A 23,242-nucleotide genomic window follows, 5' to 3' on the forward strand; every position below is an offset into this window, starting at 1 on the left:
CATACTTTGAAATGTATTATGTAAACATTGTTGCAGACCAAATATACAGTGTTAGTGTTTTCTGTCATCAAGTCAAAGATCTCATCTGACCGACTCATGCGCTTATGGGATTGGCTTATCTGCTTATCCCTTGCTTATCTGTTTAATATTATTGGAATCAAACGTTTTGAGCGACTGGGTTGAATTGAAAAAAAATCGCCGTTAATAACTAAAGCACTTAAAAGTTAGTATTGTTTAAGCATATAATATAAGGTTAAACCCACGTGAACACGCCTAACGTCTTCAGTGGGCGGAGTTTATGGCTGACGCGTTGGAGCGACTGGATGGGGGGGGGATTGTTGGTCATGTGACAGAGGACAGGCGTAAACTGTACGAGCGGATGTGTTGCTGCAGTGAGGATATTAATACAGGTATGTATATACGCTTCAGAATAAGGCTATTGTTTATTGTTAAATCTTTATTATCTTTTGGAGTCGCGAGTATTCATTTAATCAGCAGATATAAGCAGCTACGCTGTAGTTGGCTCATGATTGCGTATTGTACCATGATAGCATAAGCTAACTAAGGTTTTGCGCTTCCTCGAAGGCCTGGTGTGTTGAGACCCAGCAACGATCGATGGTTCATGACGAGTCAACAAGTCTTATATCGCGTTTATACACTGACAGTTAAACAGCAGCTTGTTTTTTTTTCTGGCCTGATAAGTGAAAAGACTTGGATTTTCTAGTCCGTAGCAGCGGGTCTGTTTGATAGAACGACGTAAGTCATGTCGTCATTTTAGGGGTCCGCATTAAACTGGAGCCAGATACCAAAAATCGTGTGGTAGGAAAAAAATGACCGATGTTTATGCTGTAATGTATGTAATGTTTTGCTCCAAGAGGTTTTAAAATGACCAGGCCTTAAAAATAAAATAAAATTAAAGTAATCATAAATAAATCACTAGAGACTGTGACTTACTGTGCCAACAGCAAACTCTACAGACAAATGTACATTTTACTGAATTTAGCGTTGATTAAATGTATACTATAAAGTATCATTTCTAACATTTCATTTCATTACCGCTTTAAAAAGAAGGAAACGTGTAATTGAATAATTTCAGAATAAAATTCCCGTTTCATGAAGTCGGGGAAGAAAACAAATCTTATGGGACTCCCATTAAACGAAATGAACACAAGTCTTTCACACACAAATATATACACTCTACCCTTTGCTTTCTATATCTGTATATTAGAGCAGACATTCCTCAACTGTTTCGTTTATTTAGAGAAGCCTTTACCCTGAACTCTCATAACATTACAAAATGGGAAATTGTACAAATGAGAAACATTAGGCAGGTTATTTAAACAACACAGATAGCATGTAAAATATAAGGAAATTACAGGCATTAAAATGCGCAATAAATGATTAAATAAAGTAATATATTCGTTAAATATCAACTTCTTCCAGTTTTGATATCCTGAGCATGCAGTGAGCACTGATTCTGTGTGCTGGTGAGTCTGAAATGTCTACAAGCAGAACAGGAGGTAGAGTCTGCATTTGTGGAGAAACAGGGTGAATTGTGCACCACTCACGCTTAAAGCTTCTTCTTCTGTCTACCTAAAGAGAAACCTTAGTTGTGATTGGACTGAAGCTTCACCTCTGTACTTTGTAAAATAACATAATATCCAATCCGTATTCCACAAGTATTCTACATTGTATTTAGATGCTAATGATTTCAATTGCGTACTGGAATTTTATTTTATTTTTGCAGGCACAACTTATGTAACCTGCATACCTGGTGGGCAATTACTGACTACAGGAGTGTTCTCGTTCATCTCTGATACTAGTCTGATTTGTGGTGTCAGTTTAGAGCTCTCCACATTTCCCCTGTTTCTTCCTTTTATGTAGCATTCATTTCCCCTGCCTCTTTGGCATTTGCTACTACTACTCAAAAAAAAAAAAAAAGGAATATATCTTTCTATGCTTTTTTTTTTTTATGTTCTCCACAATTTAAGCAAACACATCAATCAAGAAAACAAAACAAAAAACAGTGAGAGACTTAAAATGCTATCATGTGTGGTCATGTTTATGTGGAAACATTATTTAAATAGCAATTATTGGTAAGCTTTTATTATTTTAAAACCTAGAAATTATTTATTTATTTTTGTGTGAATAGGCTTTAGTTTTGTACAATATTCTGCATGAAATATTTAGCTGTAATACAATGTTTATATATTATTTAGAAAAATCTATTTTTTAGGTTCTGTATTCAGTTCAAGGCACACACTGATATTACAAACCCCTTGCAAAGACTCCATATTATTATGTTTAAAATGTATTACTCTATGTATTTTAACTCTTGTGAAAATACATTTCTGAGTTAGCAAATAGAAATTCAAATAAATGATGTATTAAAACTTAAATTGAATTCAGAAAATAATAACTACACATCTGATGGTTTGGAGTTATTAAGGGCTTGTATAATATTTGCAATGTTTATAAAGCATTGACAGAAATCACTTTAATTATTTTCCCCTACAGGTATTCAGGTTACAAATGTCTGATAGCATTCATGAGGACTTCCTTTCTCCTGAGGAGCCTTTTCCAATGCTCTTGCAGCAGGGGAACCTCAGTGAAGATGGCACAGTGGATGTTAGTGACTTTGGCTATCGACTGTCCTCTTGTCATCGGACAGACCCTCTGCACCGCTTCCACAGCAACAGGTATAACAATAATTAAATTTAAACACATTGTCTTGTTGTTTGTTGTATTTAAACAAAAGGAGCATGTATGTGTCTCAAAAATTATAAAATACTAGGTGTTTCCAAACCTCTGGCAGACAGTGTACATGGCAATTACAATCAATTGAATTCAAATCAATTCACAGTACCGGCTTTTTAATGCATGGTTAATTCAATCAAAATGAAAATGCAAATTAGGAAAACATTTTCTAAGTTCTCAATCATACCAATGTGCATTTTGTCTTTATAAAGCTAAATAAAAAACATCATATATATATATATATATATATATATATATATATAATATATATATATATATATATATATATATGTGTGTGTGTGTATATATATATATATATATAATATATATACACACAGTGAGCAAAAAAAGTATTTGAACACCCTGCTATTTTGCAAGTTCTCCCACTTAGAAATCATGGAGGGGTCTGAAATTGTCATTGTAGGTGCATGTCCACTGTGAGAGACATAATCTAAAAAAAGAAAAAATCCAGAAATCACAATGTATGATTTTTTAACTATTTATTTGTATGATACAGCTGCAAATAAGTATTTGAACACCTGAGAAAGTCAATGTTAATATTTGGTACAGTAGCCTTTGTTTGCAATTACAGAGGTCATACATTTCCTGTAGTTTTTCACCAGGTTTGCACACACTGCAGGAGGGATTTTGGCCCACTCCTCCACACAGATCTTCTCTAGATCAGTCAGGTTTCTGGCCTGTCGCTGAGAAACACGCAGTTTGAGCTCCCTCCAAAGATTCTCTATTGGGTTTAGGTTTGGAGACTGGCTAGGCCACGCCAGAACCTTGATATGCTTCTTACAGAGCCACTCCTTGGTTATCATGGCTGTGTGCTTCAGGTCATTGTCATGTTGGAAGACCCAGCCTCGACCCATCTTCAAACATCATATATATATATTATGATTTCTTGGCCATAACTTTGCCGCCGAAGATTTTCCAGAGGTTCTCTATTGGTTTGAGATATTTCAATGTTTTCAGTTTCAAGGAACTGCTTTACCTGTTTTGCTGTGTGACATGGAGCGTTGTCCTGCATGAATACTGCGGGCTGATTGGGTGATGAACGCATGGAAGGAACCATATGTTGTTGAAGAAGGTTCTGATAAACATTTGCATTCACTCTGCAATGTAGCTGTATAAGAGGCCCAACTCCTGCTGCAGAAAACATGCCCCAAACCATGACACTTCCTCCTCCACTTTCTCACTGACTTCTTTACACACTTTGGGTTCAGTCTTTCTCCAGTTTGTCGTTGAACATAATGTTTCCCATCGGACCCAAATCAATTAAACTTGCTTTCATCACTGAAGTGAACTTTGGACCAGTTCTCCTCTGTCCACACAACATGCTTCTCAGAAAAGCTTAGTCTAGCCTTTTAATTCTTTCTGCTAAAGAGAGGTTTGGTCACTGCAGAGTGGGCTTTCAGCCCAAATGCTCTTAAACGTCGACACTGTATGACGAGACAGATCCTTACCCTGTTCAGCGCTGAACTGGTGAGCAATTCCAGCTGCAGTGTGGAAACGATTGCCCATTGAGATCCTCCGCAGTATCCTGTCTTCTCTTGTATTTGTCTTCCGTGTACAACCAGCCTTCTTGGCGGACTTGAATGAGTTTGTGATGTTGTAAAGATTCAATATTCTTGAAATCACAGATTTGGAACGACCAACTTGTCTTGCTATGGCTGATAGCGTCATCCATTTGGCCTTCATCTGGACAACCTGCTGCCGGAGGCTTTCAGTCACTTTAGAACGGCCCACCATCTTGCAGAGTCAGTGAAACTGGAAGTTAGGCTGCCAGTTAAATAGGGGTTGACAGATAATCAAGGAAATTAGCACCAGGTTCCAGATTAACACCAATAACTGGGAGGTATCTGAAAGTGTTCTCTAATTTTGATCAGTGTGTTTGCTGTAAAATAAAGTTTTTCTTTTTTTAAATGCCTTAGTTAATTTGTGGAAAAGGTGTTCTGGTAGCATGGTATAGACAGGACAAAAACTCCTTCAACTGTTGAGCAGTGAAGATGACATTATTTCAGAATTGTTCAATTGTTTATAAATTGTTCTCTAATTTTGATCGCCAGTGTATATCAAATATATTTTTTTATTGTTTATAAATTGCAAAGTGAGCAAACAGAAGAAAATTGCAGAAGCATCTATTTTTTCGCCTGCATAGAATCAGGAATTTTGTAAGATCAGAGTCAGGTGTATAGGAAGCTTAAAACTGGGTGACGAACATCAATATTCTGCTACAAAGATTAGGTTGTGGAAGACAGTTTCATGTCACAGGTCATTTGCCATGGCAAAACTGAGCACAGCTGTTCAAGCTATTTTGGACATAATGCAGCAGATGACAGCGGCTTACCCTTCGACTTTGCAAGATGTCCAGCAGTGTCATCAGCAAAGAACTATCAGAAACCAGTGGGACCCAGGTAAACCCATCTACAGTTTGGAGAAGTCTGGCGAAAAGCGGTCTTTATGGAAGAATTGTGGCCAAAATTCATACCTTGAAAACAAGGTTAAACAACTCACATGTGCACAAAAACACAGGAACTGTGTGCATATAAGCTGATGCAAATATAAGCCGCTGCTCTGGTTTGATGAGTCAAAATTTGAAATATCTGTTTGTAGCAGAAGGCAGTTTGTTTGGTGAAGGGCTGGAGACCAGTGTCTGCAGTTATCAGTGAAGCATGGTGGAGGTTCCTTGAAAGTTTGGGGCTTCGTTTTTGCAAATGGAGTTAGATTTGCTCAGAATTAATGGTGTTACCAATGCTGAGAAATACAGGCAGATACTTTTCATTATGCAATACCATAAGCTTATGTCAATAAGAACTATCTTGAACTTTGAAATGAACAACAAGTCCTGGAACTGATGTTTTGGCCCCACAGAGGGCCAAAACATCATCAAGTCTATCTGAGATTACATGTAGAGACAGAAGGCCTGGTTAGTTCTTCAAGTTGTTTAGAACAACCTACATGCCAAATTCCTTCAAAAACAGTGCAAGAAGAATTGATAAAGGCTGTTTTGTTGTATCTAGTTTTATACTTAAAAGTTTCAAATTTTATGTTCCATTGAGGAAAAAATATAGGTTTATGGGATTAGCAAATCATTACATTTTTTCATTTACATTATTTTTATTTTTTATTTTTTTACAGCATTGCAGCCTTTTTGCAATAAAACATCTGTGTTATTTATAACATCTTTGACACTGTTTGGCTGACATGCTCTTATTACAAAACCCCTTCATATCTCTTAGAGGGTAAACCTGGCGCATTGCGTTTTCATTCACTGTGTTCACAATAATAAAATTTGCCATGTTTGTTAGTCAGCAAGCTAACATTTTGCTAACAGCTTTTTGTAAAAATATTAAAATTAGCTTTGTTTGATAGTAAGTGACCGAACATTACACATATCACTGCATGGAACAGTTACTTTTTATTTCTCTTTTTGTCTGCTTCTATCTATTCTAATTACTCTATATCAGTATCTATCCTTCTACAAGTAAATTCTGTCTGTCAACCTTTTCTTTCTTTCTGTCTATTAGCTTCAAATTATCAAGTTCATAAAACTATTTTAAACTCTCAACCTGACTCTCTGAAGCCAACATAAAATTTTTTCATGGCAAACCTTTTCTATCTGGTTTTAATCGCATTCCCTTTGCATTTTTGGTCCAGATGGAACCTGACCTCTTGTGGCACTAGTGTGGCAAGTTCAGAGTGCAGTGAGGAGCTCTTTTCTTCTGTGTCAGTCGGAGACCAAGATGACTGCTTCTCTCTCCTGGATGATCAGGATCTCACATCTTTTGACTTCTTCCCAGAAGGCAGCGTCTGCAGTGATGTATCATCTTCAATCAGCACATACTGGGACTGGTCTGACAGTGAGTTTGAGTGGCAGGTGAGGTTCATCAATGGCACATATCTAATAGTTGCTTAGACCCAACATTTGACTTTGAGGCTCTAAAGATACAATCTAAAAATAAGTTATTGTATTAGGGTTACAATGCATCTGAATTCACCTCAAATTGTTCATTACATTTTGTGTATGTTAATTAATTTTAGTTTAAATGTGATTCTAGTTTTGTGATATGTTAAATGTGCATTAATTTGTTGGACTACCTTTTTGGTTAATTACGCCATGCATTCACGATTTAACCTGAGATCATAACATTTTCACTACAGACTTGTATGCTAGGCACATGGCATGATTGGTGCAGTAGCTTTTTACCAAGATGCAGCCATCACTAAATCTGGACTCATCAGACCACATGCAGTATACAGTGAGGAAAATAAGTATTTGAACACCCTGCTATTTTGCAAGTTCTCCTACTTAGAAATCATGGAGGGGTCTGAAATTGTCATCGTAGGTGCATGTCGACTGTGAGAGACATAATCTAAAAAAAAAAAAAATCCAGAAATCACAATGTATGATTTTTTTTAACTATTTATGTGTATGATACAGCTGATAACAAATAAGTATTTGAACACCTGAGAAAGTCAATGTTAATATTTGGTACAGTAGCCTTTGTTTGCAATTACAGAGGTCAAACATTTCCTGTAGTTTTTCACCAGGTTTGCACACACTGCAGGAGGGATTTTGGCCCACTCCTCCACACAGATCTTCTCTAGATCAGTCAAACAGGTGCATCTAATTTAGGATAATAAATGTAGTGGAGGTGGACATTTTAAAGGCAGACTAACAGGTCTTTGAGGGTCAGAATTTAGCTGATAGACAGGTGTTCAAATACTTATTTGCAGCTGTATCATACAAATAAATAGTTTAAAAATCATACATTGTGATTTATGGATTTTTTTTTAGATTATGTCTCTCACAGTCGACATGCACCTACGATGACAATTTCAGACCCCTCCATGATTTCTAAGTAGGAGAACTTGCAAAATAGCAGGGTGTTCAAATACTTATTTTCCTCACTGTATACTGCATGTGGTCTGATGAGTCCAGATTGCAAAATAGCAGGGTGTTCAAATACTTATTTTCCTCACTGTATATGCTTTTGGCAAATTAAAGCCGTTTTCCAATTATCTTTAGCGATAAGTGAAGTTAATAAGACTATACTTCTGTGTAGTCCCAATACCATGTTCTTTTTTAATCAGGCGTGTGATTATGCTCTTACTTTCACTATTAAACATAGCTGTGAGTTCACTGTTGTTGTTTTTTTTTTTTTTTTAGATTTTACAAATTGATCTCCAATTATCTAGTCAAGATTGTGTTAAACAGTTTTAAACCTAATTTCAATACTTTTAGAAATCACCTTAGTTGCTTTCTTTGCTTGTTGCAGGCCAAACATAAACAAAGTAACATCTGTACCACAACCACATGTTACTTATTTGTTTAGTTAATTATTTTCTTTTGGCCAGGCAGTGTATTTTAAGTGTAGATGTGAAACCATTTGTTTGGGCCTCTGCAAGTCATATCACACGCACAAAAATGTGTAAAGGGCTTTCATCTTGATGTTTGCATATTTAAGCTGCTTAAACTTGCATTTTCTTTTTTTTTTTTTTTTTTTTTAGTTACCAGGAAGTGATATTGCCAGCAGTAGTGATGTCCTCTCTGACATCATACCCAGTATACCAAGCTCACCTTGCCTTGTTTCAAAACGAAAGACCAAACCTAATAGGAACTTAGATGAACTTCCCTGGAGTGCCATGACTAATGATGAACAGGTATGTCTGACATCAAAATTGGCTTAAATGATCCTTCAAGTCTCATAAGCAAAGTGTACTATAAGTCTCAGTATACTACTAACTTAAACAAATGTTTTTATAAATGATATGTGTCTTCCAAGAGAGCCAACAGAAAAGTGTTTGTTCAATCCTCAGATGATTGTGTGAGTTCTGACACAGTCACAATTCAGACAGTGCCATAGAAATCAATGACTGCGAGTCCAGAAAGACAAAAAAAAACCCTAAATTGGTTATGCTGTCTGGTGTTACTCTACAGTTTTATCAAACTGTAAAAAAAAAATATATATATATATATATATATATATATATATATATATATATATATATATATATATATATATATATATATATATATATATATATATATATATATATATATATATATATATATATATATAATGTGTGATATTTACTACATGGCATTATTCTATAAATGTCTGTAGACAGTCCTTAGCTAACAGTCAAAAGACTAAAGAAAAAGAGTTTACATAATACATATTGATTATTGATCTGTTTTAAATGGAATGATGATTTCAAGATGGATACAAAAGGAATAAAATTGGTTTGGCACACAGTTTGCAGGCTTCTAAAAACATTGCCTGTTTTTCTTTTAGGTGGAGTATATTGAGTATTTGAGCCGGAAAGTGAGTACAGAAATGGGACTGAGGGAGCAACTTGACATAATCAAAATAATCGACCCGAGTGCTCAGATATCTCCAACAGACAGCGAATTCATCATTGAGCTGAACTGCCTCACGGATGATAAACTAAAACAGGTTGGTAAAAAAAAAAAAAAAAAAGAGAGAGAGAGAGAAATTAAAAATGTATATCTAAGCATTTAGTATTGTATGTTGTGCTTTCTATGTTATGGAATGACACACTAATTAAAACCCACAATGAATTGGGCTGAAAGGGTGCAGTAAAAAGTTATACTGCTGTTTATAAGGTAGAATTCTAGAAACATTTATCATAATTTTATTCCTTTGGGTTGTAATTAAAATAAATACTGTTAATATCACTGCACCACAGTAGGATGCACATTAAGTTAGCCAAAAGTGAACACATTTTACACATGCTTATGAAGCCATTGGTTATTTTTGCACATGTAAAGTGAAGAATATAGCACAATATATATATATATATATATATATATATATATATATATATATATATATATATATATAGCCATGAACAATAGATTAATATAGGAGATTTTTATTACCAACACAAGAACACATTAGGACCTTGGCTTGTTTTAGGACTTATATTAGTCAAATGCACTGTTCCTCATTCTCTTTCATCTTGTTAAAAAGGGTGGCGAACTGAAAGAACCACATGCAAATATAACCTGAGCAGTTAGTTTGATCATAAAGTGATCTTTTACAAATAAACAGAGACTTGACCTTTTCACCTAAAAAGACAACAGCTATTATATTTTCCTATATTTTCTCAACTTGGGAAAAAAAGCAGGACAACCCAAAATATTAATATAAAAATACAACCAATATGCACTATTATTATTTAGTATTTAGCATTTAAAAATAGTGCCTAAACATCTAAAAGAGTTAACCATTATCTTTACTGGGTACTTTACCTTTGAGAAGAGTGAATGCTGGCATGATGGAGATGACATTCGGAGGAGAAGGAGGGAGAATTATTGCTTGAAAGGAGACGTATTCAGGGGCATTCGTATTCAGAGGTACCACTGTAGTCAATGTGCAGCTGTGACCATGTAAAAACTGTCAATGTGCAGGTGGTGTAGCAGTACATATTTACTGTCCTCTCAAAATAACTCAATATACAGCCATTAATGTCAAAATAAGTGGCAACAAAAGTGAGTACACACTAAGTGATAACAGCTGTACGTAATTTGACCATACAAAGCCACATGTCCTATTAATCTGCCACATATTCTGTAGACAACCTGTCCAAGAGCGTGCATTACTGGAACCAGTGTTGGGCAGTAACGCGTTACTAGTAGTAACGTTACTAGTAACGCGTTACCGGTAACGCGTTACTTTTGACAGTAACTAATACTGTAACGCGTTACTTTAAAAAATAAAGTAACTTCGTTACTGTTACCGTATGGTGCGTTACCCGTTACTTTTTTAAATGAATTAATTTCGGCTGAAGTGTAGCCTACAGCCTAACCTGTTTACAGTAGAGAAGCATTGTAGGATTTGTGGATGAACCACTGTAAACAGGAAGAAGACGCATTGTAGGATTGGTGGATAAACCTCTGTATACACGAAGAAGATGCACTGTGGGCGTGTCTCCGTTTATTCAGGTCTGTGCGGTAGTAATGTCGAGGTGAGAGCAAGACGAGTTTCTCAAAGTGGAAATATGCTCATTATTTCACTTTAGCTGAGTATAAAGGAAAAAACCTTTAAGTCAAATGTAAGTTGTGTCTTTCTGGTTCGAAGCTCGTATCTACTGCGATAAACAGCAACTCCAATCTGTCGAAGCTTCTCCAGGACCTCCATGCCTGAGGAGCTAGAAGCTAGAAGCTAACCCGGTGTTCTGTTCTACATTGTTGATAGTTTTCATACTTCAGCTGTGAAAGGAACATTTTTAAGAGCTCAACACAACAGCAGAAGCCACTTTAGTTTTTGATTGTGAATATATTATTCAGCTTGTTTTGTTATTTATTTCAGAAATCCTTGTGATATATTCAGTTTGTGCTGGTCTGACTTTAATAAAACAGTGTTTAAAAATTACTTTGTGTTTAAGTCAGTTTTGTGTTTGTAGACCATAACGCATATAAGGGCATTAATGGGAACATTAAAGAAGGTTCTTTAAAAAAGTAACAAAAAAGTTACTTTTAACAGTAACGCGTTACTTTTTGGTGTAAGTAATCAACAAAGTAACAGAGTTACTTTTTGAATGAAGTAACGAGTAACTGTAACTAGTTACTATTTTTTAGTAACGAGCACAACACTGACTGGAACCATGTCCTGTAGTCTGATGACACCAAGATAAACTTGTTTGGCTCAGATGGTGTCCAGCATGGGTGGCCATGCCCTGGTGAGGAGTACCAAGAGAATTGTGCCTTGCCTACAGTCAAGCACGGTGGTACTGCTATACAAGCTGCACATTTGACTACTCTAAAAAAATATCGAAGATTAATTCCTATTGTATTGTCCCTTGAGAAGATATACTAAAATGGTTGCTGAAATGTGAGGGGTTTTCACTTTTGTGAGATTCTGTATGTGGTCAGCAGTGTTCTTTTGTTGGTAGAGTGTAAATGGAAGTAAGCCAAATCTAATAAAGTGTCTAATAATTTTGTGATTATCTAGGTAAGGAATTACATCAGAGAACACAATCCACGCCAGAGACCCACAGGCATGCGAGACAACTGGAAAAGGAGTGTCCCCAGCAGTGGCAGTGCTGTAAGTGTGCAAAGCAGCAGCAATGTCAGCATGGTTAGCAGCACCAGCAGCAGTGCAGGATCAGTAAGCTCCAATTCGTCCACAAGCATTAGTTGTGCTCACAGCGATGGCAACCTGGCCACTGTGGCTGAGCGCATCCGAGATTCCAAGGTAAACATAAGATGATGTCTTTTTTTTTCTATTGTAAAACATTTAAACAGAGAAGCACCTTAAATATTTTTGAATATTTCAGCTTGAATAGAACCGTATTCAAGGATTTAAGGATTTAGTATTATAGGGTACAAACTACTACCGTTTTTTTTTTCAGACTATAAGCCGCTACTTTTTTCCTACGCTTTGAACCCCTCGGCTTAAACAACGAAGCGGCTTATTTATGAATTTTTCCTGGGTTTTTCCCGGTTTCACAAACTTCAAGCCAAAAAACTGAGCAACATAACATTAGACTAATGAAATTTCCGAACGGAAACGAAAAACGGACCTCACCTGTGTTCTGAGCTGCACGGCATCGGGAGAAAAAAAAAAGTTATTTTTTAAACGCACGACGATGCCAAAAGATAAACTCCCGAGAGAAATAGTTGTGAAAGGAAGAAGGAAGACAGTGAACAATGACTTACTTGGTAGGCTACTGTTTACGATACAAGACGTTGTAACGTGTTGAGTCTGGGTGAAGGGAGAGCTCACTAACTCCAGTTGCAACAGAAATCATATAAGCACAGACAGGTTTCCAAAACTCATGCTTTTTTTTATTTTTCTTGGCAACAGCGTTATGGGTTAATCAAAGAAACTTAGAAATCAGCATCAGAAAATAATAAGGACATAATCCTCCTCTTGCACACATGCAGTAATAGCGGAAAAATGCAGTGGCAGGCTATTCCCAAAATACCGCTATGCTCCTAAAGGAAGCGCAACATATTTCACTCGTTACACCGTGTGTAACAGACACTGTCTTTCTGTAAAGCCTGTGTAAAGTTCATTAGTGTAGACAGGTGCGGCTTATTTATGTTTAAAATTATTTATGTTAAAAATAAAAATATTTGTAAAATTCAGTGGGTGCGGCTTATATATGGGTGCGCTTTATAGTCCGGAAATTACGGTATTTTAATAGAAATTAAATCCTGAGGACCAAAATAAAAAACCTAGGTCATTTACGAAAAATAAAAATAATTATCTATTAGAAATACACTAGTCTATTAGCCTAATAAAAAGCTCAATTGTTTTGAAAAGCGTGTCAGTTATTACATTTGTCACCTTGTTGCTAAACCTGTATCCTTTTTCTCGCTAAACTTTTCACAGCTCTTTTTATTTTACCATTTCACAGCAAAACAAAGTACAATTTAATAAGTGTGTATTGCACAATTTTGAGTTTAGTTGAATGACATGCATAATTGTTTAAGGTTTTTATATGGTTTGCCATCCTTTTTATAGAAACGCTCTAAGCAGAGAAAACTGCAGCAGAAGGCTCTGCGTAAAAGACATCTGAAAGAACAGAGACAGGCTCGCAAGGAAAGACTGAGTGGTCTGTTTCTGAATGAAGAGGTCCTGTCGCTTAAAGTCACTGAAGAGGATGACCATGGTGATGACATAGACATCTTAATGTGATGAAAGCATATTATTCAGTGCTCCCTCTAATTCTTGTCATTTATTCCACCTCTGTCATTATTCTCTCACTTTTAAGTACATTAACTACAAGTCAAGCAGATAACAAACAAAACCTGATAAATAAATATTACTTGTAAGTAATAAAATGAAATTGTCAAAAATTCAAGTAGCACGCAGTTACTTGTTTAACTAGACCAAAAATGTGTCTATTAATTTGTATTACCCCATGTCCAAAAAATTACACTGTAAAATGTAAATAGAAACAGAGTGCAATGATTTGCAGATCTCATAAACCCATATTTAAATCACAATAGCACAAAGAAAAAATGTGAAATGTTTAAACTGAGGAAATGTACCATTTTACTGAAAAATTAAAAGTCAATCTGAATTTGATGGCTGCAACATGTCTCAAAGAAGTTGGGGCAGGGGTAAGTTTACCACTGTTCAGCAAACCCTTTTCTTTTAACAATGACCTGTATACATCTGGGGCTGAGGAGACCAGTTGCTGGAGTTTTGGGAGAGGATGTTGTCCCATTTATCACTGATACAGGATTTTAGCTGCTCAATAGTCCCGGGACTTTTTTGTTTGTTTGTTTAAAATTTTTTTCAATTGGCGAAATGACCCACTGACTGTAGGCTGGTCAGTCCAACACTCTGACTCTTCTGCTATGAAGCCATGCTGTTGTAATAGATGCTAAATGCGGTTTAGCATTGTCTTACTTTTATAATTGCATTTTACACAACTTTTTGGAATTTGGTTTGTGCTACATTCTAGAAGCATCTATGTCTGAGGTCTTTCATTTATACTTCAAGTGTTGGGCATGTTTAGAGAAACGAACATAAGAATTACTGAACATGAAGCTAAATATACATCAGTCCTTGTGAATCAATAATTTTGTGACTTTTTTTCTTTGTAAATATTATAATCTTTATAGTATGCACTTATCATTGGAGAATTTAGTTCAACCTTTTGGTTATCGGATGTTTGTGTCTTAAGGTTTAAACTCACTAAGAAATTAAGTAGTGTGACTTGCATAAACCAGATTTGTTTTAATAAGGAGCTATTAAAGGGGGGGATTTCTATGTTTATTTAATTGAAATCTTGTCATAAGTTTCACATTTATTTGATAAAGATTGAGTGCGTAAAAGTTCCTATGATCGGTTTCATGAATAATTTTGTTCAGTAAAGTACATGTCATTTTGTATGTTGTTCTATTATACCCCTCTTCACCAACAGGAACAGTGCTTAAACACCTGCATGGCGATACCCAATTTGGTTGTTACACACACTGCATATGATGAGGAGGCACTACTCATAGTGGTATGCTGGGCATTTGCCCTGGTGTTAGCATATACCACCCAGTGGGTCAGTCTTTGCTTATACTGGGGAGCTTCACAAGTCTTTCCACAAATAAAAGAGATGATCAACTGATCTAATGACCACATTGAACCATGAAGCATACACTGGTCATAACAAGGACTGCATAGTCTGTTTCCTTTTAAAAGTGAGTGATATGACCATTAGCAGGAACTCTGCATTTGTCCACAAGTAGAAAATCTAATCGCCAGTATATGCATGGCAGGCTTAGCAATAAAGCATGCAGCCTTCCATCTTCTGGCCAAAGTGATCACCTGGAAGAAGGTGTTGACCAGAAAATAATAGATTTGAGATAAAATCAAACAATGAACAGAAGGAACTGACAAGATTATGTGGACAAGGAGCCCCTGTGGTTTTTATTTTTATATTAAAAAGTTAGGTGACACCTTGTGACACTCTGACACTAATGCTGTGGGCATGTGTGCACACATCCACAAGAAGGTATCTGGGTGTTTAAACACTGCCTGCAGCACTTATTCTGTGTTCACAGGACAAGAACACTGTGTTTAAAAAGCAGAGGCTCTACTGTATTTGTGTTTGTTTTTCTCAACTTGCCCCTTAGAAGTTGTACATTGAAAATATACTTGTTTTCCTGACATTACATTTCAGGACTATTGCACTTAATTGCAAATGGTTTGCTCTAAAGGCAGTATATCAGTAAAAATGGAAACATTAAATCTTTTTGGATCAAAACATTGTGAACTTTTGCCAACAATACATACACAGCAGGGAAATAGATATTTAATCTCCTGCTGATTTTGTAAATTTACCCCGTTACAAAAAAAAGAACAGAAATTTTATAGTAGGTTTATTCTAAGACACAGAAAGAGACAGGGAAAAAAAATGTATATCTATATACATATATCTATATATCTACAGCCTACAAATATCCCAGTTCATCAAACACTCAATATCCATGCTCACTCCAGATCTGAGCCTTTACCTAAGAAAATGTTTTTTTTTCCTGTCTCTCTTTCTTTGTGTTAAATAATAAACCTACCATTGGTAAAGAATAAACCTACCATAAAAATTCTAGACTTTATATATATATATATATAATATAAAATCCATTAAAAAAAAAAACCATTAAAGGAAATTTATACATTTTGTATTTGTTCAATGAAATAGGTATTTGATCTCCTACCAACCATTCAATTCATTTTTATTTGTATAGCACTTTTAACTGTTTTAATTTACTGTATGTTCTTTATAAGTAAGTTTGTCCCTGATGAGCAAGCTGGTGGCGACTGTGGCAAGGAAAAACTCCTCGAGATGGCATAAGGAAGAAACCTTGAGAGGAACCATGTTCATCTGGGTTGCACCGAATGTCCATTTATAGCAGATATACGATGTTGCGGGGTACAGTGATGATGATGGTAGTCCTGAGTCAATGTAGCAGTCTGTTGACATTGACCACAGTCAATCCATCCTCAAAGCGACCGTTCTTACTCCGGAATTTCATGAAACCACCCAAGGTGTTGATGAGAAACTGTCCCAAGCTGGCCTCCAGTCGAAGAGAACACTATCCAGAGGCAGGCCTGGAAGAAGTGGGAAGATCCACGGAGGGGAGAGGGGCAGGAACAGTGGTCACTGGAGCCTCAGGAGCATGTTTAACTCGACCGAGAGAGAGAGAAGGATATGGATTATTATGTATCTTTATTGTTGTATGGTAGTTAATGTCACTGTGCAGTTTGGACTCCGGCATAGCTAAAAGGGAGAACCAGAAGGTAACCCCTACATGAGGGATCTCTGGGATAAGAGACGACCCACCACACCACCGTCAACAAACCTGAGTAAATGTGTGAAAGTGAGGGGACGACAGCCTACAAATATCCCAGTTCACCAAACACTCTATATCCATGCTCCCTCCAGATCTGCGCCTTTACCTAAGAAAAATTTACTGATAAAAGGCTTGACTAAATAAATACGTTTTTAACCTCTACTTGTACACTGAGACTGTGTCTGCGTCCCGAACACTGGTTGGAAGGCTGTTCCATAACTGTGGGGCTTTATAAGAGAAAGATCTGCCCCCTGCTGTAGTCTTCATTATTTGAGGTACCAACAAATAACCTGCACCTTTTGATCGAAGTAGGCGTGGAGGATCATACTGGTACAGAAGTTCACTCAGATACTGCGGTGCGAGACCGTTAAGTGCTTTATACGTCAGTAGTAGCATTTTATAATCAATGCGAAATTTTTATTGGGAGCCAGTGTAGACTGAATAAAACAGGGGTGATGTGGTCATATTTTTTAGTTCTAGTGAGGACCCTTGCTGCTGCATCCTGAACTAAGTGAAGCTTATTCATGCACTTACTCGCACACCCAGACAATAACGCATTACAGTAGTCTAATCTAGATGTAACAAAAGCATGAACTAGTTTTTCTGCATCCTGTAACAACATATTTCTAATTTTAGCAACGTTTCTAAGGTATAAGAAGGCGATCCTGGTAATATTATTCACGTGAGCCTCAAAGAAAAGACGAGTCAATAATCACACCAAGGTTTTTGAAGGTTTTTGACATTTTGGAATTATCACACCAACAATGGTCTCTTTCTCACCAAGCTTCATGCTGATGGCCTTGTGCAGGTCTACAATCTTGTCCCTGATGTCCTTTGACAGCTCTTTGGTCTTGCCAATAGTGGTGGAGAGGTTTAAATGGAAGATGTTGATTTTGTGACTGGTGTCTTTTATACACGAGTTGATATTAGGTTTAGGTTCTTAAAGGGACAGAACTAAATTTGGGTCAGAATTTTTGCTGGTTGGTAGGTATTGAATACTTATTCTCTCTTGATCAAATACAACATTTTTGCATAATAATTTTTTTCTGTTTTATTTATATTCTTTCTCTTTCTGTTAAAATTTTTAATAATAAAAGAAGATTATTATTATATAAGGAGGTAAATTTACAAAATCAGCAGGGGCTCAAATACTTATTTCCCCCACTGTGTAAGTGTTTGCTGAACATCATCTTCCAAATTGGTATAAACATGGGGTTGGACTTCCTTAGCAGCTGGATCAGCCATATTTCTTTTGGCCTTTTAAAAATTTACATTTAGAATAAGGCTATCGGGATTTGTGCTCATTTAACCACAATTAACATTAGTTGTGCGATAGGTGCGATTGCCAAATAGCCATGTATTATTGTAATTATAGTCTACACAAATGCAGTTTCGAATGAATCACATTTAACTGTTGGCATACTGCCTAATACAGTTTTGTGTGATAAGTATTGAAGTGCAACGGTTAACTGCCTGGTGTGGAGCAAACAACCTGTCTCTGAACGTTGAAAAAAACAAAGAGATGGAGCAAAAAGAGAGCACAGAGCGACCAATCTCCACTGATTATTGATGGATCCTCAGTGGAGATCGTCAAGAGCACCAAATTCCTTGGTGTTCATCTAACGAACAACCTCAACTGGTCACTCAACATCAGCTCCATCACCAAGAAAACCCAGCAGCGTCTCTACTTCCTGAGAAGGCTGAGGAAAGCCCATCTCCCTCCCCGCATCCTGACCATGTTCTACAGAGGGACCATTGAGAGCATCCTGAGCAGCTGCATCACTGCCTGGTTTGGAAACTGCACGTCTCGGATCGCAAGATCCTACAGAGGATAGTGAGGACACGCTGCATCCGCAAAGCAAACAGCATTGTGGACGACCACACACACCAGTCACACACACTTTTCACTCTCCTGCCATAAGGAAAACGGTTCCAAAGCATTCGGGCCGCCACATCAAGACTGTGCAACAGTTTTTTCCCGCAAGCCATCAGGCACCTCAATACACAGAACTGAAAGGGAACTCACACACACACACACTCAAATGTGTGTTACCAACCTGAACAGAACACTTAACACACACTCATTACTCATCTCAATCCATTCCACCATCATTTATTTATTATTATTTATACTTGACCGTACTACACTGTTTACCTGTTGTTTTTTATGCACCTTTCACCTGTAACCACACCACTCCACTGCCCTCCCTCTCATTCACACACATGTACTCTGTCTTACTGCTACTGACTTTCATTCCCCTTCTCTCCAGCATGTACCCCCAGCTCTCCAGACTCTTCTCAACCTGCTCCCTACTCTCACCACAAATCACAATATCATCCACAAAAATCAGTCTATGGAGACTCCTGTCTGACCTAGTCCGTCAACCTGTCCATCACCACTGCAAACATGAAAGGACTCCGAGCCAATCCTTGATGCAGTCCAACCTCCACCTTGAACCAGTCTTTCATTCCCACCACACATTTCACTACACTTGTCCTCATACATGTCCTGCACCACCCTCACATACTTCTGACACACCTGACTTCCTCATACAATACCACAACTACTTTCTTGGCACTCTGTCGGACGCTTTCTCTAAATCCACAAACACACAACTCCTTCTGACCTACTCTATACTTCTCCATAAACATTCTCAAAGCAAATAATGCGTCATTCCCCTGTAGTTACTGCAGGTCTGCACATCTCTCTTATTCTTAAAAACCGGTACCAGCACACTCCTTCTCCATTCCTCAGGCATCCTCTCACCTTCCAGAATTTTGTTGAACAATCTGGTTAAAAACTCCACTGCCATCTCTCTTAAACATCTCCATGCTTCTGTTCTGTCTGTATGTCATCTGGTCCAACTGACTTTCCACTCTTTATCCTCTTAATGGCTGCTCTCACTTCCTACTTACTAATCCTATCCACTTCCAGGTTGCATCTCCTGCATAGAAGATAATCCACCTGTGTGCACCTTCCTCCACTCTTATGTCACCCTAAGATCCTCCTCCTTCTTAAAATATGTATTCACCACTGCCAATTCCATCCTTTTAGCAAAATCTACCACCAACTGCCCTTCCACATTCCTCTCCTTAAGACCATACCTACCCATCACCTCCTCATCACCTCTGTTCCCTTCATTCGTGAGCCGCATATTTGATTTTTGCACCTATTTTACGCTGGATGCCCTTCCTAACGCAGCCCTCCCCATTTATCCGGGCTTGGGACCGGCACTAAGAGTGCACTGGCTTGTGCAACCCTAATGGCTGGGTTAAGTAGAAAGTACAGATATTTGTGTAAAAAGTTTAATGAGTAAAAGTGAAATGTTTGAAAAATAAACACTGAAGTAAAGTACTGATACCAGAAAAATCTACTTAAATACAGTAATGAAGTATTTGCACTTCTTTACTTCCCAAATCTAATTTAACTTATGATGATACAAATCAAAGAAAATGCAGTACAAGCACACTTAATATTCTGCTCTTCTTCCAAGTCTTCCTCCACACCCACACATGCCAGGATTCTGCATTGTTCAAACAAAAATGTTTGGGAAACAAAGAAGCAGAGGTTAAGCAACATAAGCAAGGACGCACTATCACTGTGTTATGATGAGGTCTAAATCTTTATTCTCCACGTCCTCGGCTCTGGTGTCTGGGGGTGGTGGTGCTCCGCATCTGCCCTCCCCAGTTGCGCTCGGGGCTATAAGCAGTGAAGGGAGGGGTGGGGCGGATCTCCAAAAATATGGTTGGACCCGTCTTTTCCTTTCCTTAATAATCATTCAACAACATACATCGCTAAAGGAAACGACAACTAAAACTATAGCAGATAGTGGTTCTTGAGTGGTTCCAATCAATTAAATTGATTGGACATGATTTAAAAAGACACAAACCTCTCTATAGAAAGCCTCACAGCTGACAATGCAACTGCAATGAATCGACATTTGGTGCCACCCAGATGAGGATGGGTTCCCTTTTGAGTCTGATTCCTATCAAGGATTCGTCCTCATACCATCTCGGGGAGTTTTTCTTTGCCACTTTCACCACCGGTTTGCTCATCAGGTATCAACAATTATAAGGAACAAACTTATAGACAATAAACTTACACATTATTTTATACAACCTTATAACCGCTTTATCTGTGTAAAGCTGCTTTGAGACAATGTCCATTGTAAAAAAGCACTATACAAAAAAAATTTATTGAACTGTATTGGATTTTTGCTAAGCACAATTTTAAGGAAGGCCACAAAATCATTTCTGCTGCACTGAAGATTCCCAAGAGTGCAGTGGCCTTCATCATTCTCGAATGGAATAAAAGTGTGACACAACCAGATCTCTTCTAAGAGCTGGTCTCCTGTCGAAACTAAGCAATTGTGGGAGAAGGGCCATAGTAAGGTAGGTGACCAAGAACCAGAAGGACAACCATTGCTGTCCTCCACTGATCTGCACTATGGCAGGAGTGGCTGGACAAAAGCCTATTTCCAATGCAAAACATATGAAAGCCCACAAAAAAGCACCTGTAGGACTCTCAGACAGTGAGGAACAAGAATCTCTGGTCTGATGAAACCAAGATTGAATTGTTTGGTTTTGATTCTACGTTATGTCTGGAGAAACCCAGATACCACTTATCACCTGCCCAATACCATGCCAACAGTGAAACATCATGGTGCACCTCTCACCAGCATCATGCTGTAAGCAGCAGGGACTGGGAGAATATTCAGGTTAATGGGAAAGCTGAATGAAGCAAAGTACAGAGATATACTCAATGAAAAAACTGTACCAGAGCCCTTAGGACCTCAGATTAGGCAGAAGGTTCCAAGGAAACAATGACCCTATGCATGCAGCCAAGACAACACAAGAGTGACAACTCTGTGATTGTCCTAGAGTGGCTGACTTGAACCCTATTGAACATCTCTGGAGAGACTTTGAAATAGTTGTCCACCAATGGTCCCTGTCCAACCTGATCTAGCTTGAGAGGATTTGCGAAGAATGGCTAAAAATTCCCCCAAGCCAGGCGTGCAAAGCTTGTTGCTTTACACCCAAAAAGACTTGTAGATGTAGTTGCTGTTAAAGATGCTTCAACTAAGAAATTAAGGGTCTGAATACTTATGTACATTTAATATGGTTTTCCTTTTTTTTTCCCCCCATTTACAGACATTTCTAGAATTCTGTTTTCACCTTGTCATTTTGAGCCACTAAGTGTAGCTGAATGAGAAAAAAATATATTTGAAGGATTGTGGCATCAGGCTAAAACATTAAATTGAAAAGAGTTAAGGGGTCTGAATACTGTCCGAATGCACTGGATAAAGACAGGATTAAAAAATTAAAAAATAAAAAGGTTTTGCATATAATGTCACAAATTGTTTCAAAAACTTTGTTTCAGACATCCCAAGGTACCAACAAAAATGGCAAAACAAATTTGTATTTTCAAAAAAAAAAAAAAAAGCTAAAGCTTCAACACCTCCCCAGTAATACAAATACAGCAAATACATGTATAGCAACAATATAGTTTACTAAGTTTTAGCATGTTTATTAAACAAACATCAGTACATTTGTGTAAATACAATAAACACAAAAAAGTATATCCTGTTGCAAATAATTCGTAAAAGATGTCGTAAGAGATGGTGTGGTATTTACACAGAAATTCCTTAGAACTGGTTCATGAACAGTAATAAAAGCCCAATTACAAAAAAGTTTAAATTTAAAAACAAAATGCAATGATTTTGAAATCTGATAAACCCATTTTATTCTCAGTAAAACTAAGAAAATATTAAATGTTTAAACTGAGGAAATGTAACAATTTACATAAAGAAAAAAAAGATTTTTGAATTTGATGGTCTTAACACATCTCAAAAAATGCTAGATTTACCACTGTGTAGCAGCCCCTCTTCTAATAGCCTGTATACATCTACAAACCAGTTGCTATAGTTTTGGGAGGGGAATAGTGTCCCTTTCATATCTGATACAGGATTCTAGATGCTTAACAGTCCTGAGCCTTCGTTTTTGTATTTTCTTTGGTTTTTTGATGCCTGAAATGTCATGATGCCAGTTTAGCATGCAGACACTTCTGCTATGAAGCCATGCATGTTGTAATAAATGCAGTATGCAGTTTAGCATTGTCTTGCTGTAATATACAAGGCCTTCCCTTGAAAAAGATATCATCTAGATGGAAGCATATGTTGCTCTGAAACCTGTATTTAGCTTTCAGTGTTGATTTTGTACGGCGAACTTTGTTCATTATATCTGTTATTAAAGCAGTACCACATGAGGGCCCAAAGATCACAAGAGATTTCTCCAGGTTCTTGGAATCTTTTAATGATATTATGTACTGTAGTTGATGAGATGTTCAGTCTTCACATTTTTTAATTTTTTTACAGATTGTTGAATCTCTGCCCATCTTTACCTCTGAGAGAATGCTTCTCTAAGATACCCTTTTTATAACCAATCATGTTACCTATTTTGTTGGCAGTGAAGCTAATTAGTTGCAAAATGTTCCTCCAGATGTTTCTTTTTAGTAACACTTATTTTTCCAACTTTTGTTGCCCGTGTCTTTTTTCTTTTTTTTGTGTTGTGGCCATGAAATTCAATTATACATTTTATCAGTTTAAACATTTGATATTTTTCAGCTGTGATTAAAATATGGGTTTATGA

The 23,242-nt window shown here is 37.1% G+C and overlaps 1 protein-coding gene across 1 annotated transcript; it reads left to right on the forward strand.

Annotated features, from left to right (window-relative positions):
* The first annotated feature begins 316 nt into the window (after positions 1-316).
* On the forward strand, positions 317-13,829 carry fam199x (family with sequence similarity 199, X-linked). Its single transcript, XM_046850421.1, has 7 exons — positions 317-410; positions 2,518-2,699; positions 6,421-6,640; positions 8,275-8,427; positions 9,063-9,224; positions 11,745-11,987; positions 13,263-13,829. The coding sequence occupies exons 2-7, from the start codon at positions 2,533-2,535 to the stop codon at positions 13,434-13,436; spliced, it is 1,119 nt and encodes a 372-aa protein (XP_046706377.1). The 5' UTR covers positions 317-410; positions 2,518-2,532; the 3' UTR covers positions 13,437-13,829.
* Positions 13,830-23,242: the final 9,413 nt, after the last annotated feature.

Source organism: Silurus meridionalis, chromosome 5, assembly GCF_014805685.1.
Source record: "Silurus meridionalis isolate SWU-2019-XX chromosome 5, ASM1480568v1, whole genome shotgun sequence".
NCBI lineage: Eukaryota > Metazoa > Chordata > Actinopteri > Siluriformes > Siluridae > Silurus > Silurus meridionalis.

Coding starts and splice junctions, on each gene's coding strand:
- fam199x (XM_046850421.1), top strand. CDS start 2,533: ATGTCTGATAGCATTCATGAGGACTTCCTTTCTCCTGAGGAGCCTTTT. Junction 2,700..6,420: donor CACCGCTTCCACAGCAACAG/GTATAACAATAA, acceptor TTTTTGGTCCAG/ATGGAACCTGACCTCTTGTG. Junction 9,225..11,744: donor CGGATGATAAACTAAAACAG/GTTGGTAAAAAA, acceptor GTGATTATCTAG/GTAAGGAATTACATCAGAGA.